Consider the following 27,126-nt stretch of genomic DNA (forward strand, 5'->3'; position numbering starts at 1 on the left):
TGATGTATTTATTTGTATATTGATGTATTTGATGTATTTATTTGTATATTGATGTATTTATTTGTATATTGATGTATTTATTTGTATATCCCTTCATCTATTTGTTTATCTGCACTCAAGTCGTTTTGTGTCCACACAGTTTGTTCTGTCACTCAATGCAACAGGGTCTTTCCCGGGCCTTTATTGTGAAGCCTCTGAGCGGAAGCCTGGCTCCGGGTCCCCTGCTGGTGGTCTCCTCTCGGGGGGAAGGGCCTCGCTGGCTGCGTCTGAGAGCGGACAAACTTGCGTAGTCTCACCGCCGCTCTCTTGGTGCCTTCCCACCTCTCTCTCTATGGACGGCCGGAGGCGAGAGGAGGACGCGGGGATTGTTATCGTCGGGACCGCAGCGTCTTTCAAGGCCACAGCGATGATTTAACCACCGGGGAGGGCGAAGAGAAAAACCGGGGTGCGCGCCGGGGAAACGGAGACGAAACGACGGGAGCGAGAGCAGAGAGGAGCGGGCTCAGCCGTCGGAGATGTGGGGTCGGGCCGAAATTGCGGCGGTAGGTACCGAGCTGAACCGCGGCCCCTGCGACGTGTTGTTTTCCCTGTTGAGTTCCCTCCGCACGGTAAGACGAGCACAGAGAGGGGGAGCAGGACGGAGGCTGCTGCTGCCACCTGGGCTGTTTCTCCTGGAGAGAAGCAACCCGGCCGTGATTCTTCCCTCCGGCCCAGCAATGCTAACACTCACCGGCCCCGTCTCCACGCAGTGGAGACAGCCAGGCGGCTCTCGTTAGCCCCGCTCCCCTCTCATTGCTCCTCTGCCGCCGTCCGACACTTGTTTTTTCACCATGAATAATGTGACGCCTCGTGAATTCAAAGGAAACTTTGTTCTGCTCTGCAGCAGGTTACAGGCCTGTTGTTCAGCCGGACTCAGATTAAAGATCCCCGCTGCCCCGTTAAGGCTCAAATCTCTGTGGAGAAAGTTTCTATGTTGGGATCAGCTCCATCAACACGTTTCCTCCATGAGAGAGGATTTTATTGATGCTGCAGCTGCCTTTCATTATTGATCAATCTGCTGTAGAGAGCTGACAAGCTGCCATTTGCACCACATACTGTACAAACCTTACCCATGGAGGAAAATCCATGAAAGCATGAAATATTTAAGCGGTTTGATTTGTATTCAAACACATGATTATAAACTCTTTTCTATAGATTCTATACAATATAGCTGTGGTGTATATGATATTTAAGGTCAACCACATTTGTTCTGGACATGAACTAATAATGTTACTTTACATGTACACATGAATTAAGTTTATATTTTTGTAACAATACGCAGAGATTTTACAGAAAGACAAATACATTTTGAAATAAACCTGAATGCATGTGTGTACGTATATATTCATATTTGAATTTACTTCAAACTGTACTTATCTATTTGTATGGTATATATAACTCAGTGTGATCTCATGTGGCAGCATTTTTTGTCACCAAAGTACCTTTCAGATACAGCAGCGGTGAAACAAAGGTATTTACTCGATTGTAAGAAAAACAATATAGAGTATATTACGAATTTATCTTTTACATGTCAGCATAGGCAGGAGGATCCTTCAGAACAGATAATAGTTGTTTTAAATATGTATACCTGAACAGGAATGTAATTAAAAATGATTGAAGCTGGTTTTCAGCTTTATTTAAAAACGTGTCCTCTCTTCACTGTGGTGATAATGTGTGTACAGTACAGACATACACTAGAAGTCCCCGGTGATTTGTTGTTTCATGAGTTTCCCCCTCTCCTGCTGTAGGTATCCCTGGACTGAGCAGATTGTTCTGAGAGGAAACGGATAACAAACAGGGGAAGTGAACATGGCAGGGACCTCGGGCTTCTTTTCCAATGGACCTGTTCCATGGATGGACAACGACACGGAGATGAACAACCTCTACCGAGACCTGGAGCTGGGGACAGTGCTGACGCTCTTTTACTCCAAGAAGTCCCAGCGGCCAGAGAGAAGGACATTTCAAGTCAAGCTGGAGACCAGGACTATTATCTGGACTCGGGGCACGGATAAAATTGAGGGAGAGAGTGAGTAGCATGCGAACGCAAAACACACACATGAACTGGTATTTGGGTTGTACAATGCTGGTATTCATGCCAGAAATAGATTACAGCATGTTTACATACATTCAGAAATACGACAATTACAACATGTGAAGTGCTCGAATGAGACTGCACATGTGCAGACGTGGTGCTATTGTGAACATTGTGTCACCTCCGAAATCTTTAAGACCCTTAAAAATATCACAATGTTATTGACTAAATGCAGGAATATTAGTTAGGTGACACATTTTAGAAACAAGGATTTGAAACCGGTAGGTGCATTAATGGCTCATTTAATCAAGTAAAGCAGGCTGATAACAATATATTGTTTATTACATAACTGTGATGCAGCTTCCATAACCATAAAAAGACATTGTTCAAGCTATTAAAATAATATTTCAGGAAAGACAATACCAGTAATGCCGACACGTATATTACATTTATTAAATTAGCTGTTATTGGTGGATGAAAGCTGCTTTTCTGTCTTTCTCAACTCGATTTTCTTTGTTGATGTGATTTTTGTCAGTGTTTTAGATTTAACAAAATCCAATGAATGGTTCAGAGGAACAGCCAGTGGATGAATCACACCTCAGGGTCAACAATCAGAAGAAATATTGCTTCCCGGAACACTTTTGTTACATTAACAATAATATGCTGCAATTTAGCAGGAAGCTGTAGTTCAGGTTATTCTTTAACAAAACAGTCCATCTAACCCGGGATGTGCAGGGCTTCGGCGAGTCGTTAATTCATCCGTCTCGAGGGGAGCAGGATGACTTTTGCACAGCTGTACTCTGCTCCGGATGCAACAACAAGAGCGCACACAGACACACAAACACAGAAAAGAGGACAGAAGATTTTTTTTCTTTAATGCAACAGTATCATCTTCTCTGTGATGAGGGCTTCATACAAGTATGAGCTCATAGCTGCCATTCGATACTCCTGGAGATGTGAAATTGACCTAGGTGGCTCATTAATGCACAGAAATAGAATATGAGGGTTTTTTACTGGAAGCGTGTGATCATTTGGGAACGATTTGGCTCGCTGTACTTACCTCCCTTATCAATGGCAGCGAGAGAACGACTTCCATCAACCGTGGTAACTCTTGCTTGTTGCTAAATATAAAAGCTGAGAGGTGTACCTGTTGGCCTCTAAAATTCTCTCCCCTCTCAAATTCATTTCTCTTTTCGGTGCCATCGTTGTAATTCTAGAAAGATGCTTCCTGCACATCGTCTCTGTATGTATTGTATGTATGTCGTAGTGTAAAATAAATTGCAGGGCTTTTGACTGTATCTTGATGAAGCAGGATGTGGTCTTGCAGAGCGATTGGTGGTAACAGACGGGTTGGAAGTTGTGGCAGGGGACATCACAAATGGAAAGCTTTTAGTACATGACGCATACAATTAGTGTTTTTTAAATGAAATCCCTTTTAGAACGTAAGACGTCTTAATATTTTACTGAAATCACAGCAGCAACGTATACGTGGCTCATGCAAGTGAGACCCAAAGAAAAACCCACGTTAGAATGAGATAACAGACTGAACTTGACATACATTTAGATTTAAGATTTCAATCAATGAGTTTCCACTTGTGTATTTACACTCATGAGTTATGTGCATTACGTGGTGTCCTGATAGAGAACCCCCAACGACTCCACCTTAGAGCCCGCCACAGCTTCAGCATCATCACATATTCACAAGCTCTGCTCAGTATCACACTTGTGTTGTCATTTTAAATAATGACTCTAAGAGCTGATTTCATAGATAAGCACAGAGTATGACATCATTTACCATTAGACTTATCACTGGTCACATTGGACCATTGTTCCTCGGCACTGCTTCACGTCGATAAGTGTTGATGAGCTGTACATCAGTGTAATAATGCCGTGCCCTGAAGTAGGTTTGCTAAAATATAATTCCAAACATTTGCTGGTTAAAGCTTCATGAATTAACTAGTTTATTTCTTGTCTTTGTCATATTTGATTGCAAACTGATTATCTTTTGCTTCTGGGATCGTTGGACAAAACAAGAATGTTTGACCTGCATACTTTGGGCTACGAAAAATTACAGAAAGCACTTCTTCACTATTTTCTGCCATTCTGTAAACAAATCATTGGGAAAATAACCTTTGTTTTTATTCAATAATGAAAACAATTGTTTTGCAGAGCTTATTACAAATGTATTTGGAATTTAATGCCATACTGTATGAAGTATACAATCACTAGAGCTAGAATGGTGCTCCCCCTAATGACCAATATTTGCTTCTGGCAGATATACACTCTATTGGCAGCTTATAGGGTACACATAGCTTTAACTAATGCTGTTTAAGACATTCTACCTTCATGATGGTTATAATGTATAATGAATTTGGTTCCGAGATTCAGCCCACCCATCTCCTGATTCAACAGGGGATTTTCATGCAGCAGACCGTCCTGCGTTACAAGGACGTTGATTTCTATTATTTTGTCAAACACGTTTATGCCAGTGAGAGGCTGAATAACAAAAAACCAAAAACAAAAAATGTAATGCATTACAGCTGAACTGCACCACAATCAACATCCTCCAGAATGATCACACAGTTGAATCAACGCGTCTCCGACACAGTTTCTACAAGAATATCACACAGTCCAGAACATACCTCCACCAAGGCCCAACAGTACCTTTAAATTCAATCAAGCTGCACCAAATTCCACACACTCACATATATGAGTTCACTTAATATGTCTGATCTTCATCAAGGCCCTTATTCCCTGGGAAATCTGTGAATATTCCTGGATTTGCCCCTTTATCTCGATCCACGCCATTATTGTATGAGTTATTGACCCATGTGTTATTCTTTCATCAAGTTAATAGGTGTAGTTTTTACATAATCCTGCTGACAAATGAACAAACCAAAAGCAAGAAAACAGACAGTGGTGAAAACATAATCTAGGTAATAAAACATTATAACCTTCATAAAAGCAGGATTTACTGCAGGATGCTTGTGATAGACTGGATTACTTTGTTAGTTATAGCAGAGGTACCTAACTGCCAAAATAATTTAAATGTCTGCTGTCAAATACTTGATATACTAAGATAGTTTTATACCTACTTAGGAACCCATAGCATTCTAATCTATTGGATGCAATGCAATTTTCGTAGTACTGTGCACCTGTGTGCTGTCTGAAGGATGACAAAGGGAATGTTAAGTAACGATGAGCTGGAGGAATCCCTATTATATATTCATGGGTTTAGAAAATGCAGTTGGCTGATGTACCCATATCTTTTTCTTTTTAAAAAAAAATCTCCCATCTATATCAGAAACGCCTCTGAAAATAGATATGGCTATAGATATTGAAATATATATCGTTACCACCATATGAAATAACATGTACCCTGCTAGATTTGATCCAGCATGATTTAAACCAGATGCTGAGAACCACTCAGTGAAATAAGATTAAGAGCTTGTGGACAAAATATTACAGAAATACAAGGTGGATCATTGCTGCTTTTTATGTTCTTCATGAAGTTACAGTACATAAAGTATTTAAAAAGCACTGGGCAGCATAATAGAAAAGATGTACAACAGACACACGTCTGTGATTATCATGAGTCTGTGCTGATACATCAATAATGCTTCTCTGATAACCAGTAAATTAGACACGCAATTACTTTTGACAGACTCCAGATTTTTTGCATTAATGATACTTCTAACTACTGAAGAGTTGATCCTCTAATGTGATAGTTAGTTTTAACAATGACAAAACGCCTTGAGTATTTGCTTGGTATCAATGTTTTTAAAGGCTTTATGTAACTGTAAACTGAATATGTTTTGGCTTTGGATTGTTAATTGGACTTCTAAAGATGTCAGTTTGGATTCCGGGGAACTGGGATGGACGTTTTACAAACTAAATGATGAACTGGGACAATACTTAGTGTATAAATGGTGAATTGAGCAGAGGGACGTGATGTGTTTTCAAGAGAGGATTTAAGGAAACTGTGTCATCAGAGTCATAATGGGCCCATATTAATCTGCATTTAGCCCCAATTAACATACATGAGGACAGCTACATCCTGGAAATGTCTTTGAAAATGAAACTCTAAACCACTAAATGTTGAAGAAATCGTCCGATTGAATTATTTGATGGAAATGTGGCTGGAATTACCTGCACTGTCTGTGGAAAATGTCATCGCTCTGACCTACTTTTTCCATACCTCCCGTAAATCAGTCACACACACGCTTTGTCGCCTCAAACGTCTGATGTCATTTCCAACTGATGCACATGTCCTTTTTTCTGTCACACACTTGGCTGTCAGCCCAGTGTGCCTCTGAAAAATGTGTCGGCAATTAGCGGAAAATTAACCCGCAGAGAGCGGCGGGGTGTTACAGCGTGCGTCTGCCTTTTAGATTGTTTATGTCTGTGTGACAACATTGTAATAAAGATCAGGTTGTCACTGGAAATCTAGCGCAGCTCCACCGATGACTCGCTCCTTTTACACAGGCTGACACAATCCATGTCGCTGCCTGACAGTTATTTGTCAGGAAACATAATCTGATGCGATATCTGGGGAGCTGATACGATCAGCTGATGTGGAAGTGCACTCTGAAACAGTGTCAGGCTGTGGGCTCCACAGTGATGCGGAATTTTGAAGATTTCCTTGTGAACCTATTCACCTGCTACAGTTTTATCTTTACAGTGTGGCTTTAAATACTAAACACATTTGCAGTAGCCATTGTTTCATTATTGAATGAGAACTTTGATTATTTTCCCACTGAATAGTTTATAGAATGGCAGAAAAAGTAAAATATTGCTTTCTGTAATTTTTCATAGTTTCAAAATTCTTGTAAAAGCAAAATAATTAGTTTCCAATCAAATATTACAAACACGAGAAAGAAATGAGTTGATTAAAACACTGATACATTTTCTGTATGAGTCATTGATTCATTGATCTTAATCCAATTCATAACACAGCTGTAGATTTTTTTTTGTCAATACAGTGCAGTTGTATCTTTTCTCCTCTGCAACATACAATTGATGGCAGCTGTTTTAATGCACTGAACTAACTGAAGAAGTGATGCGGATCATGAATGTTATCTGAGTCAGACTGTATACCAATCTAACCTGTTTTCTGTCTGTAGTATCAACCTGTCAGTTTGCAAGAGTCTGCACCAATTACAGATCTGTAGCTTTACAAGATAGTCAAGGATTTTGAAATCCCAGTTTTGCAACCAACAATTACTTTCAGTATCAGTTAATCATGACGTTTTTATTTAACATGAAAACTTTGACTCATGACATTTCTCTAAATGGAGGTGTTAAAAACATCATATTCGGTTCTGAAACTCAGTTTTGTCATTGGCAATGCTTTTGAACAAGATCATATAAATCCAGCCCTTGTGAGGAGGAAAGGTAGAAATGTTGTGGAAGGCAGAGGCGCTGGAGGAAGTGCTGGTGTGTGCTGCAGGATGCCTCCTCTCATCTCCTTCAGTAAGGTTACACCTCTGGCTATCTCTTTATTTCCTGCATCTGTCTGAGGCAGGCACCAAATATTTTGACTTCAATGACTAAAAGTGTTTTGTAACAGATCAGCCTGTCAAAGCTGCCTTGCTCTGAGCGGAAGTCTGCAGGCCTGTAAAGTAAACTGAGATATGATGTACGATCACAGAGCTTGACTAGGTGAAATTTTGCATGAGAAGACGCACTGTTTTTTTTTTTTTATTCTTGAGAAAACATTCACATTCTCACCTATGCACGAGCACAGATGTGGTGTGTAGGCGACAAAAGCACAGGATGTGTGGTTCGGGTGCAGGAAGAGGAGCAGGAGCAGAAAGAAGTGTGTCGGTGTGTGTGGGTGGGTGTGTGTGTGTGGGTGGGTGGGCGTTTAGCAGGAGAGTCCTGGCTGAAGGTCTTAAACTACTGCTTGTGTAGCCCTGCTAGAAATCCATTGAGCTACTTCACAGCCCACACTCATAAAGTTCCTGAATGTAACTGCTCATTAATGGAGTCAAGACAAAAATGGCCTAGTTTCCTTTCAGTGTCATAAAGTGTTAGATATATAATAGATTATGAGTTTGGGAGGACGTGTTGTAGAATGGAATATCGGTATTGTTACCTGTGCTTTATGCCCTTTGTACTCAGTTTATATGATTCATTATTTCATTATTTATGACTGATTATTACTGCAACAGGTTTGATATCTCTCGTACAGATCTGACCAGTCCCTGCATTAACTGGTTTGTGCAGGCATCTTGTTTTCACATGAGTGTAGCTTTGGTTGATCTCAGTTGTGAAAGAGAAACCAAGCTTAATTTTGGTTCGCTGAATTGGATAGATACATGTGGTTGATGTCGAGCCAGTTTCACTGTTATATGTGGTCGAGGGGCTTTAAACACGTACATCTTGGTCTGTGTATTAGAGCTGAGGCACAAAAAGAATCTGATTTCTGAAATTATATTATAAAAACATTGTGAAAAACTTGGAATGTAGAATATTTAGGAACATTTGTGTGATGACATTGTTCTTAACAAAATTCTATCATCCAAGTTATTATTTCCAAGCAAATTGTGACTTAAAATAACACATTAACAATCATGTTATTGAAGAATTTTTCTTGCCCAAAGTTTGTGTACATGTAGGCTTAAAACATCTGTGTTTGTGTTTTGGTTGTTTTGCATTGCCGAATTTGGACACACAGTTTTATATAGTGCTTTTCACTTGATAAATGCAGATACAAATTTAAACTCCCAAGACAAATTCAGAAAAGCACTGTTCACTAACATCTGCTTTTAGAAACAGAATGAATTGATTATGGACTTTGTGAAATTAAATCAGATTGAATCTGATCATCAGTGCTGATATTAAGCCCTAATTAAAATTCAGTTTTATTATTATTGTGGTTTTCATATGATCAATGTTTCCCAGATCTTCTGCAGTAGTTCTCTGTTTTGGTGACGATTGTATCTTTCTCCCTAGTTGACATTCGGGAGATCAAGGAGATTCGTCCTGGGCAGAAGTCTCGTGACTTTGAGCGTTATGTGGAGGACTCTGCAGCACGGCTGGACCAGGCTCACTGCTTCGTCATCCTGTATGGCACCGAGTTTCGCCTCAAGTCGCTCAGCCTGGCAGGTACGCAGAGACACTAAGAGAGATGTACACCCATTTAGATACAACTAGCACATCAGTATTTCCCCTTTTTGCATTTTGAGCAGGAATAATTCTGCTAATAAGGTTAATAACCATAAACCTCAGTCTGTCAGCCATTAGCCCCAAAGGTGTTCAGTATATTCATTTGTCAAAAGTTTTTGGTGTTTGTGGCTGTTTTGTTTACGAGTAAATATATCTCAAAAGGTCGCATCAAAAGGTAGCGTCGGCTAATATATTGCAAATATTAAGCCAAGTCCATTTTGCTCGTTGCCTCAGATCACAGATCACTCAACGTCAACCTCTATTCTTAGACCCTTGTCTCGTGCAAGGAAAAATACCCCGCAAACAAAATGTGAACTTTCATTACCCTTTTCAAAAGTTAATCGAGTGTTTCTTTTTCCTCAGCAACATCTGATGAGGAGATGACCATGTGGGTGAAGGGGTTAAACTGGCTGGTGGCTGACACGCTGAAGTCACCAACACCACTTCAGATAGAGAGGTAAACAGCACTGATGTGAATACAAACCAAATCCAAAGTTATTCACTGTCGATGTTTCTCCTCTGGTTGCTGCATTGATTCTCTTTATTGTCTTTTTTTAAGGTGGTTACGTAAGCAGTTCTACTCGGTTGATCGCAACAGAGAGGACAGGTAAGTCGGTTCAGTTAAAAGATGAAAACTGCAGAGTTAATCAGTTGATTGTTTGGTGCACAAGTTTCTTACCCTTTGCAACATCTAGAGCAAGTAGGAATCAGACTGGTATGTGTCTCTGCTCAGTGTTCTGTTGAGGTGTAGTGAAGGAACTAAGCTCTCAGTCACACACCAGCACCTCTTCCTGCAGCAGGAAACAGACTGCAGAGGATGGAGGAGATGCACAGAGATGTTTGGCTGTTACATCCCTGATGAAAGATCAAGCCTTTGTTACGCTGCTTGGGTATTGTCTGCTCTGGCCAAAATTCCAGGCTGTGTAGTAAAAGTGAAGCCAAAGATACTTAGCAGAGCTATGAGGGGCGTGCGTCTGCTGGTGTTCAGTGTGTCTACGTGTGCAAGTGAGCACAAGTGCTTGTGCTTATTGTACGTGCATGTCCATGTTTGTGTTTCAACAAAAAGTGTGTATGTGTTTAGGATATCCTGTAAGGATCTGAAGAGCATGCTGAGCCAGGTCAACTACAGGGTGCCCAACATGAGGTTCCTCCGAGAGAAGCTTCCGGTAACCACCACCTAGTTATCACAAACCATCTCTCTCACAATATCGCATTATAGAGAAGTGGGCAGAGACTAAAGATTTATGATTCAGGCCTTTTTCTGCTTCTCGTTTTCATAGGACTCCGAGCTGAGGAACGGAGACGTGTCCTTCAGTCAGTTTGCCCAGCTCTATCGCAGCCTCATGTTCGACGCTCAGAAAAACGTAAGTGCAGTCATTTTGTGTATCCACAGATGGTTCTGTCCCGGCACTTTCATCCCCCCCATCTGATGCCCTGCCAAGGCATAACCACCCCCCTCCCCATCTGTCTGCTCTCAAATGGCTGTGAGATCAATATGGACCAGTTAAAAACCCAGCAACCCCTTTGATGGAGGCCATTAGGACACACACACACACACACACACACACACACACACACACACACACACACACACACACACACACACACACACACACACACACACACACACACACACATACATACACACATACACACACATACACACGCACTCAGATGAGACGCAGGCAAGCTGTGGTCAGATTTAATGAATGACCTCAGTGCCCCCTCACCAAGACTAACCACCCAGCCCCCTACAGGATGTCTCTGTTCATCAACATAACAGCACTTTGAATAAATAACTGAATTTTCCTTTTTGATCCATGTTTCAGATGGAGATCCCGTTTCTACAAAGGTAGGTCAGAACTAAACACACACACACAGACGGTGAATCTTTCTGCAGCATCACGGGTGACTGAAGTGAACCATTACTTTCTCTGCCAGGTTCATTGACAGGCCAGAGCAGAGGATGTCCCTGGAGGATTTAAAGAGCTTCCTCTTGGATTCTCAAAAGGTAATATCTGCGGGCCTTTGAACATTTATTTTGTCACAGATGTGTTTCATTCGCATGCCCCAATGCATCTGTGTTTTTATGTGAATCCAGGAAACATGGGCTACAGACAACAACAAGGTTCAGGAGTTCATGTTCGGTTATCTGAAAGACCCCCTGAGAGAAGTGGAGCAGCCATATTTCCACCAAGACGAGGTAAACACACCACCACTGTCACTCACCTTCTTTTTCCCACCTCTCTTCTTTGCCCACTAATGGAACATTTTAATATATTTTCATCAGTTCTGTTTTTCCGCAGACCCCTGCGTTGATAGTGTGGGCGTAAGATACTGGGGATAGCCACAATCTCGACGTAAAGCACCTCCTCCTACACTGATAGAAAATGTTATTGAATGGGGATGCTTTTTGTGGTCAAGCTTTGATAGACAAAAGAGGACAGATGGCTGGTGCGAGCCAGCCGGTGGGAGTTGGTACGGTCTTTCTGTGCCCCAGCTTATAATATTTTAGATGGCCGGTGTAGGTCAACATATCACCACCATCACCATTTTTGCATCACCCAAATGTTCAACCTCTGGACTCTAACTTGAACTGTATCTACTTGTTTACATGCATATGCTTTTCCCACATTGCAGCTGCTCTGTGGTTTCCAAGGCATTTACAACTTTTATGTTCTCTGTGTGTGTGTGTGCAAAACATGTGTGCAACTGTAGTGTCTACTCAAATTTGACATGGATTATTGCTTTGAAATATTGGATCTGAGTTCAGTTACAGATGGGACTGTATATTGATTGAGCTTTGAAGAGACACATTATCACTTAGAAACAAAAAATGCTTTTTCCTTTTGAGCTGCGAGCCACCACATTTAAGTTTCTTCAGGGTGCTTGACTCTGTTATATTGTGGTGTGCGTCTTTATATCCTGTGTACATTACATACCGTTTGAAATCGGTGTACAAGGAACTGCCCACATTTCCATTCTGTTTCATTCTCATTGTTCTCCTCTGTGTTCTGCAGTTCCTCACGTATCTATTCTCCAAAGAGAACACCATCTGGGATTCCACCCTGGATCTAGTGTGTCCCGAGAATATGAACAACCCTCTGTCCCACTACTGGATCTCCTCCTCGCACAACACGTAAGAATGGGGCAATGGAGGACGTGTGTGTTTACATTCAGTTCTACCAATTGTAATTACAGCCTGGGAACATTGAGGGCTGGCGTCTATCTTGAGACCTCTAACCAAAGGGGCTTTTGAACTGGCTTCATACATCAGATAAAAGTGTGTTATTTGACAATTATATCCCAGAATGAGATCCAGGCGCGTATTTCGCAGGAAAAGGTATTTTTCCTCCCATTGAAAAGTGTGTGAAAGGCAGTTCAAGTGATAACTTTCTGTATTAGTTGTGGAACAATACTTTGCTGGCAGGGACCGGAGCAGTGGAAGAAAAACTTCCATGTATGCTTTGATTGTGTTTGAATTGACCGGTTGAATGAGTAAGGAGTGTTACCTCCACTCAACAAAAGAGAAGGAGCCCTTTTGATTTATCACTGTCAATGAGGTTAGGCCACCACCATAGAGAGAGAGAGAGAGAGAGAGAGTCTCTCTCACAGTCTCAGACGTGTGAAACCTTTTGAGAGACTGGTTAGATGTGTGTTTTTGTGCGCGCACGTTGACATTACTCGTTTATTTTTAGCTACCTGACGGGAGACCAGTTTTCCAGTGAGTCTTCCCTGGAGGCATACGCTCGCTGTCTGAGGATGGGCTGCCGCTGCATTGAGTGTGGGTATACACACAAAGACGCACTGGAGTTTTACCACACATATAGTAAATAACCACCACTTGACAGTCAACCTAATAATTATCTCATACCACTCTTGCTAACAATTCCACTTTTTCAAGCAGCTGCCACACCCTTACTCACACGCACTTACTATTACATAACTGCAAAGATTACGAACACCAAAGCCTTGTCAAGCAGGTTCCATATAAGCTAAAAACGCTCACTTTGCCTTAAACAAAAGAAAACAACCATGACATAAACTTGTGCATCGTCCTAAAAGTCTCCTGTAACTACAATTACATAGCGTGTGTGTGTGTGTTTTTTTCAGTGGATTGCTGGGATGGTCCTGATGGAATGCCAGTCATCTACCATGGACATACCCTCACAACAAAAATCAAGTTTTGTGATGTCTTGACCACCATCAAAGAACACGCATTCGTCACATCCGAGTATGTCTTCATGATATCCTGTTACAGCCATCAGTTGTGATGAGATGAAAGAACGAGATAGCGGGCACACAGACATATCAGATGAAATAATCTGTACAGACTGCAGCTGCAACACTAATTGTTGTAACATGTGATACATAAGATAAGAAACTGACACTTCAGATGAAGAGTTTGGCATGTGTTTGACTCTGGTTCTCCCTCAGCTATCCCATCATCCTGTCAATCGAGGATCACTGTAGTATTGTGCAGCAGAGGAATATGGCCACTCACTTTAAGAAGGTGTTTGGAGACCAGCTGCTGACAAAGGCCGTGGATATCGCGGCAGACGGCCTGCCCTCACCCAACCAGCTCAAGAGGAAAATCCTCATCAAGGTCCGAAGCCTCTTTCAGTCATGAGACCTTTTTTTTGTTTCCAATTTTTCCTACAGGAGAAAGTATGAATGGATGTTTTGTACACTGTGTTCTGGCTGCATAATGTGTCTGATTGTATGTCATCTTCTTCCACTGTCCTTCATCATCTGCAGCATAAGAAACTCGCAGAAGGCAGTGCCTATGAGGAGGTGTCCACCTCCACTCCCTACTCAGAGAATGATATCAGCAACTCCATCAAAAATGGCATCCTGTACCTGGAAGACCCAATTAACCATGTAAGCACATTCCCTCGGTGGAAGAAGGAAGAATGATACAAATAAGCTTCTATACATGTTAATAATGTTAATTATTCGTTTTTTAGCCGTGATAAACATCACGAATACACACTCCACTCCAACTAATCTAATCTTAATCGCACATGTCTTTCTTATTATCACACACGTCACTGTAACTGCTGTCTCTTTTTTGTTTGCATGTCTGTCATTAGATCTATATCTTGTTTCTTCTCTTGTCAGATTTGGTTTTTTGTGTAATGCTATTTGAGATCTAGAATGACACTGAGTAGAGCACGTACCTCTGCCAAGGCCCAACACTCTCTTTAAATTCAATCAAGATGCACCAAATCTCACACACTCAAAGGTGTTGGCTGCTTCTTTTTCGTCAAGGTGAAGTATTCCCTGAGAAATGACACTTTATCTTGCAATGTTAAATAAAGTGACAAGAAATCCTGGATCTGCCCCTGTGTGTGGATCTGTCTCTCCTCTCTCCATGTCCCTTCCTTCCATCAGTTTTTGTAGAAATCAGTTCAGCCGTTCTTGCATAATCCTGCTGATATAATAAACAAACGGAAATCGGAGTGAAAACATAACCTCCTTCGTGGAGGTAGAACTTGAACCAACATAACAAAATAAATGAATATGAGCTGCTTTTCTTGATATGTTGAGTTCTGTTTCTTGCCTCTTGCTTACTTTGGCTACTTTTCAGTGCAACACATGGATCCTCTCAATATTTAATCAAAGTCTTTCTCCCTGTATCCTCCCTCATTCCTTCTCAGGAGTGGTATCCTCATTTCTTTGTCCTGACCAGCAGTAAGATCTACTACTCGGAGGAGACCTCCAACAACCAGGGTAACGATGATGAGGAGGAGCACAGAGAGGTTAGTAGGCCTGGTCTGCTGTTTGAGAAGAAAACTGCAAAGTTGTGACTGAACTTGAACCAGACGTTACGTTCAAATCACACATAGTATGAGTAATACTTCTAAGCCTTTGTAGAATACAGGTACATTTCATTTTGAGAACTCACAGGGATTTTACCTTTCATTGTTATAACAGTGAACTGAACAGCCTCTCCCTCTGTCTTCTACCTCCCAGGTGTCCAATGGTATGGACCAGCACGTGACAGAGAAATGGTTCCACGGGAAGCTGGGCGCAGGGCGAGACGGGCGACAGATAGCGGAGAGGCTGCTGTCGGAGTACTGCCTGGAGACTGGAGCTCCTGATGGCTCTTTCCTGGTCAGAGAGAGCGAGACCTTTGTGGGAGACTACACACTATCATTCTGGTACAATGCACATAATTCTACATTTATAAATCCTACAGACTTTACACAGACTGTGTGCGTTTGTTTGGCAGTGATGGTTTACTGCATTTACTTTAAACTTCTTAAAATGAGTGGTAATAATATTTATAAATGTAATAAAATATTTTTTTAATCAAATGTTTAAGAAATATTAAGTGGTTAGTTTTTCATGGTGTCATTTGTATTTAAATTGACTGTAATTTGTTGCCTGTATGGTTAATAATATGACATGATACTGAATATGACAATGAGAAACTCTCCCAGTCTCATTGTGTGTGTGGTCCGTAGGGTTAAACTCGTGCAAACAGCTGGATGACACATGCAGATCAATCATTGTCAATCTCTCCTTCGCTAATTGAATGTGGCCGTTGTCACGGTCTAAAATGTGATCATTCACCTCCTGTCTGCTAATGCATAGAGGAGGTGTCTCACAGCTAATCAATCTGTTTGTTTGTGATTCACACACAATGCATGGAAACAATGTATATGCTCCGATTGCAGCATGTTCAAGGTTAATAATGGGGGCGGTGTTTTTCAGAGAGCTGTCACTTAGTCATAATGATGGAGCCATGACCTTCTCTCTTCCTCTGTCTCACTCATCTCTGCACCAGGCGGTCAGGACGGGTGCAGCACTGTCGCATCCACTCGCGCCAGGAGGCCGGCAGCCCCAAATTCTACCTGACTGACAACCTGGTGTTTGACACTCTCTTTGCCCTGATCACTCACTACCAGCAGGTGGCGCTGCGGTGCAATGAGTTTGAGATGAAGCTGACTGAGCCGGTGCCTCAGACAAATGCCCACGAAAGCAAAGAGTGAGTCCTTACAGTGAACTGACCTTCAGTGATGACAGTGCAGACGCTGACACTTAAGGATTGTGACATTTAAAATTTTTGTTTTTCCCAAGGTGGTACCATGCAAACCTCTCCAGGAGCCATGCTGAGAACATGTTAATGAGGGTTCCTCGTGACGGGGCTTTCCTTGTCAGGAAGAGGGCAGAACCCAACTCATTTGCTATTTCCTTTAGGTAACTCAGTCTGTCATGATAGATTATACCTCAAGTTATTTGTTTACTTCCTTTTAATGTACCAGGAAGAGTGTAGAGAAATACAAGTGGTTGAGTTTATAATTAATCTCACAAATGTTGTTCCTCCACAGGGCAGAGGGTAAGATAAAGCACTGTCGCGTGCAGCAGGAGGGTCAGACCGTGGTGCTGGGCACCTCAGAGTTTGACAGCCTTGTGGATCTCATCAGCTACTATGAGAAACAACCTCTGTACCGCAAAATGAAGCTGCGCTACCCCATCAATGAGGACACACTGGAGAAGATAGGCACTGCTGTAAGTATTGCTATTAAGTTTAAGGCACATTTATTAGAGATTAATAAGAATTTAAAAAATATGACAGGGTTTGTAGTTTGCATTCTGTGGTAAAATCCCCTGCAGCCAAATGAAAAGACCTGTCAACACAATCTGTTCTGTAACAGGAGCCAGACTACGGGTCACTGTACGAGGGCAGGAATCCAGGTTTTTACGTGGAGGCCAACCAAATGCCAACATTCAAGGTTAGAGTTCACATTTGGAATTCAGCACATTTGGAACAATGTGTGTGGTGGAAACTTTGAACAAGTGTCAAAATCATCTGTCTTGTCTTTTCAGTGTACGGTGAGAGCCATGTACGAGTATAAAGCCCAGAGAGACGATGAGCTCTCTTTCACCAAAAGCGCCATCATTTCTAATGTGGACAAACAGGAAGGAGGATGGTGAGTGGCTGGGATAATTAATCATCCATTCAAACACAAGGTCACTGCTACAGACTGCAGTCCAGATCTGGACCTACACACTGTCCTATCCTGACCCAGAGCTAAAACCAATGAATTATTCAGAGACAATAAATGTTGACAGAGCGTTTTCATCTTAATTGCTGCAGCTTTTCTAGGCTCTGGTTTAGCGGCTCTGGTCACAGACCAACTGCATGTGTCGTTAATTATCTCACGTGATGCTACTCGAGTGAGACGAGATGTGAAGAAAAAAACTAAATGAGATATTAGTGCTGTTCGGTTTTTTTGCCAAACAGTATCTTTATTTTTTTAGATAATACACAGATAATACACAATACAGTAATACACACATGCCTATAAAGTATACACACATATCAGTACATGTATTTATCTGAAAATAAACTCATACAGCACAAAAAACAAACAATTACACCCCCAAGCCCCAAAAAGAAAAATGTTATGTTAAACTTTTTTCACACTGAGCTTCTTATTTGACATTACATTTCCTTATTGAGAGGACTTATTTATTATCTCTTAATTCTCCGAACCTCTGCTCACTGGGTGTTTTTTTTATTTAAATTGAACATCCTTGAAACTTAAATTATTGTTGTGTATTATGTGTAATATGGGATATGGGATCTAACAGATACAGGTGTGGGACCATGAGAAGAGCTAAAATCCATTATTGTAAGATCTATTAAGCGTTGTTAAGTTCACATTGCATTTTTCTCTCTCTCTTTCTCTCTCAGGTGGAAGGGTGACTGTGGAGGGAAGAAGCAGCTGTGGTTTCCTGCTAACTACGTGGAGGAGATCAGTCCTTCAGCAGCGGAGCCCGACAGAACTGTGAGGATCAAACACACAAATTGAGAGAATCCTACAGCTACACATTGTATATTTAAAGTGACACCCCCCCTGCACACTGGGAGGTTGGGCCTTGTCGCTCATCTGTCAGTTATCCACGTGCTTCAGAGATGCATGTGTAAAGTGGATTATCACTTCAAACAGGGCGATAACTTATATCTTAATCCTCCTCTTTTGTGTCAAGCAGGAGATAACAGAGAACAGCCCTCTGGGAGATCTGCTGAGAGGAAGCGTGGACGTCTCTTCCTGTCAGATTGGTGAGTGGCCCCTCCACTTCCTGTTCGCCTGCAGGGTTGCAGAGCAGGCAGTCACCTTGCCAGAGGCCAACAAGCATTTTCTGGCCATCATATGCTTGCACATAAACTCAGAACTCTGTTTCTTTAACTGCAGAAGGACACTGTCACCACTTTCTTTACACTTCTGTTTAGTTTTTACTCGTGCTTTTCTCACAGCTCTGTATTCGATATTTTATTGACATCCTTCAGTCCAGTCAATACACAACCCATTAGTGTTGGCAGATGCTGTTCAGGATTGTTGTGGCCTCTGCTAATCAGTTAATACTTGAGCCTGTTTCTGTGTGGGGGGGTGACTCTCTGGCTCCATCTAGTGGTGTGGGTAAGATCTATGACGCTGAACCTTGAGGCAGGGCTGCTGTGCTCCAAGTTCAAAATGTTTCAACTCAAACACTGTTCACCTCTGACCTTTTGTTTGGAGAATACATCCAATCAAATTGAAGTGAGTTGAGTTGCCAGATTACTTCTCAGTTTGATTTTAATAAATGACATCAGCATAAAGTTAACCAGAGCTGCGATGGTTTGTCGGTACATTGATTAGTCGATCAAATTTAATTATTGAAATTGTTTTAAAAGTCAAAATGCCAGTCGATGGTTCCAAGTCTGTAAAAGTAAGAATTCGCTACTTTGCTTTTTATGACTTTTGGTCAAAAAAGAAAAAACAATTATTTCAATTTCTGATATTTAATAGACCCAACAATTAAATGGTAAATCATGAATAGAATTAGAAGATTACTTGATTATAAAGATTATCATTAGTCACGGCTCTAAATTTCTGTCCAAACCAGAGGCAAGTGAAGCTCAGGCCAGTCATCATTTGCAGAAAGCAGTATTTTCTCTCCATACCTGCACCAGTTCATACATGTTGTATTTTCTTCTTGCTCTAGATGTTCAAATTTTCTGATATAATATGTATAACATGTATAATAAATTGAATTTGTTATTATAGCTGCGAGTAAATCATTTCACATTTGGATGGCTGGAGGAAAATAGTCATCAAGTAAAAATAAGAAAGAGGAACCCATATTTTTTGTCCTCTTCTCTATTTTCCTAACCATTTTCTTTTTCTTCTCTTCAGTTGTGCGTCCTGATGGGAAAGGCAGCAGGCCCCACGTCTTCTCACTAGTGCCCAATGCCTCCATGCGGACGGGCCCAGTGCTGGACGTTGCTGCCAGCAGCCCAGAAGAGCTCAAGGAATGGATGTTCAAAATCCGTGAGGTCACCGTGACTTCAGAGGCAAAGGTAACTATACTGTGTAAAGTGGCAGACAGGAAATGCGGGCCAAGACTTGCTCATGCCACAGTGTGGGTTCAAAGAGCCAGTCATGACTTGCACTTACCCTGTAATACCCCTCACTTGTATTTAAGAAACACTGATTAAGCAGTGAGCACATGCGGTATTTCTCAGCAGGTACACACACCCTCACCTGGAAGCGCTTTTGTTTTGCTCGGTAGAATCACCTGAGCAATAGTTGTTGGGAAAAGAACTGATCCTCAGGCAAGCATCAGCTGATGTGAGGAGAGAGCCTGGTTTAAGAACCTCAGACTTGCGTCATTGCTCTTTGCAGATGTGGTTCTGTTGACTTCATCAGAGGGTGACCTTCAACATGGCCTGGGGTGGTTTGCAGCCAAGTTTGAAGCATTCAGGATGAGATACTGCAGTCCATATGCTAGTCCAAGGCCTTAATTCTCTGCCTAACCGTGGATTGTTCCCTCGGGTTTTGGAGTGAGTTGCTGCCCCACGTGAAGGTGTTTTTCACAAGTGAGCAGAGGATGGAGCAGGAGATGGACAGGCGGATCAATGTGGTGGACCTTTGTGTTGAAGAGGGAGCCACGCCTTAAGAAAAAGCGCACAAATGACATAAGTGAGTTTTCTCCATAGAGTAGCTGGGTTGTTCATTAGAGATCCGTTGAGGTGGTTCGATGCCTCCTGGGCGCCTTCCATCGGAGGTTTTACGGGTATGTCCCAACTGGGAGGAGACCCTAGGGTAGACCCAGAACTTGCTGGAGGGTTTATACACCCATTTACCCGGTGACTGTCTCAGGATCCAGTCCAGGAGGAGCTGGAATGACACTGCTGATGACCCATCCTCAGATCAATAGAAGATAAACTGTACATTGCTTCTTCTGCAACAAAGAAGCAGGTGTGTGTCTGTTCGTCTCTGTGGCTCTTCACGTAAACAGATGATCACGTGTATTTAGTTGTTAATCAATGATGTCTGATCATGAATCCAGATTGTTCCAGAGGTTAACTGCAAGTGATGAAAGATGTTTAAACGTGTGTCTCATAAACTCTCGAGTTAATCAAACAAACACAAAGTAAACTTCAAGTCCTGTACGTTTCCTAAGAACTTCTGATTAGGGATCGTGTTTATTGTTAAAGTGAGCGCAGGTCAGTGGTGGAGGGAGGATATGCAGCAGGGTAATAAGGCACGGTACAAGGACGGGAAACCCAACAGTTCATTAATGCACACATTGGGGAAAGTATTAACAGAACTCACCGGTTTCAATACATTTCCGGTTAATTGCCCATCAGCCCCAATTTAAAGTCGTCTCTGTGCACAGCTGGAAGAGGGGAAGATGATGGAGAGGAGGAAGAAGATTGCACTTGAATTATCCGAGCTGGTCATCTACTGTAGGCCTGTGCCGTTTGATGAAGACAGTAAGATTTACACACATTCATTTCACACCTACGACACAAATCAATAGTCACATGTCCGATACCAGTACAGGTAGGTCAGGTCTGTCCTTCTCTCCCTGCCGCCTCTAGAAATTGGCACAGAGCGGGCCTGTTTCCGGGACATGTCATCATTCCCAGAGACCAAGGCAGAGAAATACGTCAACAAGATCAAGGGGAAGAGGTTCCTGCAGTACAATCGACTGCAGCTGTCCAGGATCTACCCCAGGGGCCAGAGACTAGACTCCTCTAACTATGACCCGCTTCCAATGTGGCTCTGCGGCTCCCAGCTGGTAGCGCTCAACTTCCAGACCGCAGGTACCGTATCTACCGTCTGTGTCAGAGCAGCCACACAGTGTAGACACAACACTTTCATTGACTTACCTCTTTCCCACATGCAGACAAGCCCATGCAGATGAACCAGGCCCTGTTCATGTTGAACGGAAAGAGCGGCTACGTCCTACAACCGCCCATCATGAGGGACGAAAGCTTTGATCCATTTGACAGACATACGCTACGGGGCCTTGATCAAATCACTCTAGAGATAGAGGTACAGTAATGCAAGGATCCGACTGCGTGTTTGCATGTGTGATGCTAGAAATAGAAACTAACTCACAGTTGTATTTATGTGCTGAAACAAGTGAGAAGATCTAAATCAGTAACTTCGTCTCCTCTCCAAAGGTTTTGGGCGCGCGGCACCTGCCCAAGCACGGACGTGGCATAGTTTGTCCTCTGATCGAGATCGAGGTGTGCGGAGCAGATTATGACAGCGCCAAGCAAAAAACCGACTCGGAAGGTAGGAGCTGTTCTGATTGTTGCCAAGGGTCAATGAGTTGTTAGTGTTTACTGGATACCTCATGTAGTTTCCTGTCTGGTCCTAGAAAAACAGGAAGTTGTACAAAACAACTGAGCCATGTGTGGGAACAAAAAGGGAAACACGGTGTAGACGTAGTTCTGATACAGCTCTCGTCAGAGTTTATTGTTTGGTTTTGGAATTGCATTTGCAAATTTTGGTTGTTGTGCCAAATGAATGAATTATTTATATATAAGAAATACAATATGAATTGCTTTCTGGAGAAATGAAATGCACTAATTACTTTTATCTTCATGCTTTTCTGTATCTGAGGATGGTTCATTGCTCAGACTTTTTCTCTCCCTCTGTTTTTCTTCACTCGTCTACATTCAAACTGAGGAAAATATCTGTTTAGACAAGGCGTTAATGTGATTTGGCCGATGTGAGGTTTTCCCACAGATGTAGGGACACATTTATTTAGGAGTTGGCAGGTTGGACAGTACATTCTGACCTGAGCACAACCAGCATTATGTTGTGATAGTTTTATGTGTTCACTTAAATGAGGATGTCCAGCATCCTCTGCTGTTTTCTTCTTTTTATTTATGCTCCTCTCTGGAAGTGGAAAGAGTATTTTTTTTCTGAGGAATTTTTTCAAAATCTATGACGCATAATACTAATTATACTGTAGTATACTTCTGAGGAGTTTCATACTGTGTCATTAGTTAAAGATGCTGTTACGACAGAAACAACACCATATTTAATATTTCTCTTCTCTTTCCATTTGACTTTTTTTGTGTTCTGCAGCTGATAACGGTCTGAACCCTACGTGGCCCCAGAAGCCCTTCCAGTTCGCGGTTTGCAACTCTGCATTCGCCTTCCTACGCTTTGTGGTTTATGAGATTGACATGTTCAATGACCAAAATTTCTTGGCCCAGGCCACATTCCCGATTCATGGTCTGAAGACAGGTACACGCAAAGATAATTTCCTCTCTGACATGACCAACGATCCCACTGCAGCAAATCTGTGCTGTAACCAAAGTCTTCATGTGTCACCAGGTTACCGATCAGTACCTCTGAAGAACAGCTACAACGAGGACCTGGAGCTGGCCTCTCTGTTAGTCCACATGGACGTCATCACAGGCAGGGTGAGCTACTGTTTATCACCGAGCCGATCCTAAAGCTGCTCCATGATGTTGTCACTATCAATAAACACTTCGAGCACTCACATACAAACATAAAGAAAACATGGGGACTCGAGCTCCACTGGTTTTATCACATGACTGGTGATTTCCTGAACTCACCAAAAAACAGTACAACAAGTAACTGACTGTAAAAACTGTTGGTTAAGCCCTTAAATCATTTTAAACGAGAACTGCAAAACAAACTCTGTCTTCAGTCTCAACAACAACCCAAAAATAGTAGCCAGACTTTCATCATTGTGTCATGTAATTCTCAGCTAGAATGTCAAAATATTCTGAGCGTGCATGCTATTGCTAAAGGAAATGGTCTAAATCTTATATTTTACTACAAAACCATGAACACTTGAATTCTGGAGTTGACACGAGAATCATCTCCATCCTCCTTGTTCTCTCAGGATGAGAACGGAGAGGTTCTGAGCCCGTTTGTTGGGGTTGGGGCCACATCAGTGTCTGCATCCGCCCAAGCAGGCCGGGAACGGCTCGGGGACTTGAGCTCTGTGTCTTCGACCTCCTCCAGCATGTCTGCTCTGCCCCAGTCACCGGCCCAGGCCATGGCCTACACAGGGAGGGAGGGTCCCTTTGAATCCCGCTACCAGTCCCCTCTGGACGACTTCAGGGTGCCCCAGGAGACCCTGCTGGACCACATGGATGCTCAGAACAGAGGGTAAGTGTGAGCTGTGCTGCTTTTTGGTGCGTGCAAGGACTTTGGGAGCGCGGAGAAGATTCTAGAAGTCCTCCTCCTGTCTTTGTCTCCACCTCAGGAATTTGCGGAGGACCCGTGTGGGCGGAGAGAACCGTGTCTAAGTCCAAGGCAATCAGGACGAATTTCTGTCGCACCCCCCCACCGCCATCATCACCTCAACCTCCCTTACTCCTCCTCCTCCTCCCCCTGTCGACTCCCCCCGTACCAATGATGTCACTGACTGCTGTGAACACTGTTTCCATGGAAACGCCCACCACCGCTTTGGCCTACATTTCAGGCAGCTCTCCCTCCCTCCATTTTCCAACACCCACCCCTCTGTCTCTCTTTCTCTCCCCCTTCTCCCTCTCTCTCTCTCTCTCTCTCTCTCGCTCTATCCCCGGCCTGCCTCCTCAGCACTCGCCTGAGGAGGAGAAGCGACTCGGACATAAGAAAAGAGGAGGGGAGGGGGGGGCGCCGCGAGGAAGCTGACCACAGCGGACAGGAGGAAGAAACGGGACATTCACAGGAGAACAAACACAAGGCTGAACGAGTTCCAGCTCTGGACGGGTCATTTGCGGTGCAAGTCGTCCTCTATTGTGTATTAAGTGTGCACAACAGCTGCTTAGTTAGGAGGCTTAGAGGAGGGACAGAGACGGAGCTCAAAGAGGTATCAGTTTGAAACTGTCTCCCAGTTAACTTTCTTTGATCTACTCTATTTGGCGTATATGAATATATATATTTATTCCTGCTATGCTGTTGGCCAGAGAACAGCTGCAGCTGACCTGCTCTCAAAGAGCTCCTGTATCCATGTTTTTAATTATTATAATTATTTAAACCTTTAGACATTCATAATGTGACTTTTTTATGTATATGTGTAAAACATGAGGGCTCTCTATGGCTATTTTTAACATTTCTCTCCTCTTTGCTTTGTGGAGGAATGAGTCTCCAGTCTGACACCGTAATCCTGGAGGGATTTTACATTTTTATTTTTACTGTCTTTTTTTTTCTTTTTCGGAAAGGCATCAGGAAGAAGTCATAACCTGTTGTTGTTGTTGAAGCAGTGGGAGAGAAGGCAGCAGCTCATGTTGTCTCTGAACACACTCAAACACACATAGTCCTTTTTATTTCTTCTAATTTACATTCCAAAACAAACTGCACATCATTCCATGTTCCTGCACTGCAGACGCCTTCGGAAGCCACACGATGTTCAAACATCTGTCTCACTCACTTTCAGTCTTACTCTGTAATGATCACGTCTATCTGAAACCTCAGTCCTTGTTAAAGCAGGACCAGGGACACAGTTTGACCCGATGAGGGATCATGTTCCGAGTGTGTAATGATTCTTGTTTTCAGAACGTTTTTTTTCTTGCTTGTATCGTCTCCCTGTGTTTTAATGGCAGCAAACTTATCTCATCAATCGAGAGGGAGTTCAAACGACTGCAGGTGAAAATGAAAATACTGGTTTCTTTATTTTTTTGGAATAACAGAGGTTCGAGGAAAACATTTAATTTTCATTTACCGGGAACGTGGTAAATGTTTCACCTTCATCTTTACACCATAAATTAATATTGGAGTTGTAGATTGTAGCACAGTTACACGTTTAACTGTGCAGCCACGTGTTCCCCGTATTAATAATTGAATGTTTTGTAAATGTAGATATTTTTACTCACATTTGTATCTTCAAAACAAAAGCGATGGCCCCTTAATTCCATTACTGTGACACAAGTATGTTTTAGTACCAACAGACGTCTAAGCAAAGGGGATGCTCTGCAACCAGCTTGAATTCCAAATTTGTCGACAAACTCTCAAAGCGAGAAGGTTTGCGTTGCCAAAGTGAGGTGTTGGCCATATTGTTTTGCAGCACCACACAGATGTAGGGAACTGTGTTTGTGCTGCCGTTATGTTCTGGTGAGTTTTGTCACTAAGCAGCTTCCCAGTAACCTGTGTGGGATTTTAAGTTCCAGTGCCACGAGAAACAGTTAAATTGCCACTGACCATGAATTTATTTGCGATGAAAGCTGAAACTTGGTGAACGCTGCACTTAACAATTCATCGGCCACAACTTCAGACCCTCGTTCCGCCTCCGACTTGCAAATGTTCAGACTTCTGTTGGGGGGAAATGTTGGTTTCCTGTGTTTGGGAGGAACAGGCCGAGCCGGAGCTTCAGACTTGGTTGTAGCTGTTCTGTGGCTGATGAGTGATAAAATGTGCCTGAGGGAGGGGGGGCAGGAGGTCTGGGTCTCCATATAACTGACGGTGTTACTTTTGCAGGTTTGTATCAGAAACAGTGTTTTCTCTGTGTGATGATGATATATGATGTAAACTCAGTATTCCCGCTCAGTGCTTAAACACTGAGACACACCTAAGCCATATGGTATGATTTAAGGTAAAAGCAGGGACAGGAGTGAATGCTTAAGGACTCATTGAAACTTTTTTGGCATTTTTTTTTTTTTATATATATATATATTTGCGTGCCATTATTAATCCCAAAGTTCCTCCATACTACATTTACTTCTCCAGCAGTCCATGAATGGTTTTTAATTTTTTTATTTTGCGGAGAGCTCTCCCTCTAGTGCTGCATTTCTCTTACTGTCTGCTAACATCTATACGTGCCTCCATCTTTGTACACATCACATTAAAGCCTCATCATTAACGTGCCCCGCTGGGCGTAAGAAGCACCTGCACAGCCATGGTACACCCACCCAGGTGTCGTCTCTTCATTTTCACTGGTTGGACTTCCTGTCAGCGCTGCGTGAGCCGCACGTACGGACCGTGTTTGGTTGACATGTCCCTGACTCTCCTGTTGTTCTTGTTGCGGGAGCGTAAAGAAGTCAAACCAGACAGAATGACAAGGAGAGCCTGTGTGTGGGTGTGTTTGTACAAGGCCCTTAAGTGTCATTAGTTTTTTTTGTTTTCAATCGTGTCTGTTCCGTTACTGACAGTCTCATTTACAGTCACCTTTCTGTAACGTGCCTAAACTATGGAGAGGAAAAGTATTCATTTTAATTTTGCCTTTCATATGAAACATATTCAAGCCTGAAAAGTAAATAAAATACTTACTACTTTATACTACTTTGTCTTCTTTTCCTAAATATGTCGTTCAAGTGCAGACAGAGCTGGTTACATGTGCACGAGATGCTGCAGCACAGGAAGAGAGGGCCAAGGTTTCAGTTTCACAGCCTGAGAGTATGTCGCTGAGCTGTTGTGGTTTTAAAATGATGAGCTCATAGAAATTATTCAGGCAAAGTGTTAAATGTTGCCCAGTGTCAACTTCTGTGATGTGAGGATTTCTGGGTTTCCCCGTCCTGTGTGATAATTTTAACATCTTCGGGTTATTAAGTGTGAGTCAGAAACAACAAGCAACATCTGTGTGGCGGCCATTTGTAGTTATAGATTAGAGGAGACAGGAGAAAGAATTTAATA

The 27,126-nt window shown here is 42.5% G+C and overlaps 1 protein-coding gene across 2 annotated transcripts; it reads left to right on the top strand.

Moving 5' to 3' along the window:
- The first annotated feature begins 252 nt into the window (after positions 1-252).
- On the top strand, positions 253-26,770 carry plcg1 (phospholipase C, gamma 1). 2 transcript variants are annotated; one of them, XM_020096213.2, is made up of 33 exons: positions 253-542; positions 1,788-2,065; positions 9,029-9,181; positions 9,605-9,698; positions 9,801-9,848; positions 10,323-10,407; positions 10,522-10,605; positions 11,071-11,093; positions 11,183-11,252; positions 11,343-11,444; positions 12,262-12,380; positions 12,940-13,025; positions 13,355-13,475; positions 13,679-13,847; positions 14,000-14,122; positions 14,902-15,003; positions 15,218-15,405; positions 16,035-16,235; positions 16,328-16,447; positions 16,579-16,759; positions 16,906-16,983; positions 17,078-17,181; positions 17,949-18,042; positions 18,248-18,317; positions 19,432-19,595; positions 20,918-21,014; positions 21,123-21,347; positions 21,431-21,579; positions 21,711-21,825; positions 22,627-22,788; positions 22,879-22,967; positions 23,417-23,685; positions 23,783-26,770. In XM_020096213.2, the coding sequence occupies exons 2-33, from the start codon at positions 1,849-1,851 to the stop codon at positions 23,823-23,825; spliced, it is 3,945 nt and encodes a 1,314-aa protein (XP_019951772.1). In that variant the 5' UTR covers positions 253-542; positions 1,788-1,848; the 3' UTR covers positions 23,826-26,770. The 2 variants fall into 2 exon arrangements, with proteins under 2 accessions (XP_019951772.1, XP_069383249.1); XM_069527148.1 differs by having other exon boundaries at positions 279-542; positions 18,245-18,317.
- The last annotated feature ends 356 nt before the right edge of the window (positions 26,771-27,126 follow it).

Source organism: Paralichthys olivaceus, chromosome 6, assembly GCF_024713975.1.
Source record: "Paralichthys olivaceus isolate ysfri-2021 chromosome 6, ASM2471397v2, whole genome shotgun sequence".
NCBI lineage: Eukaryota > Metazoa > Chordata > Actinopteri > Pleuronectiformes > Paralichthyidae > Paralichthys > Paralichthys olivaceus.

Coding starts and splice junctions, on each gene's coding strand:
- plcg1 (XM_069527148.1), top strand. CDS start 1,849: ATGGCAGGGACCTCGGGCTTCTTTTCCAATGGACCTGTTCCATGGATG. Junction 11,445..12,261: donor CATATTTCCACCAAGACGAG/GTAAACACACCA, acceptor TGTGTTCTGCAG/TTCCTCACGTATCTATTCTC. Junction 18,043..18,244: donor CAGCGGAGCCCGACAGAACT/GTGAGGATCAAA, acceptor TTTTGTGTCAAG/CAGGAGATAACAGAGAACAG.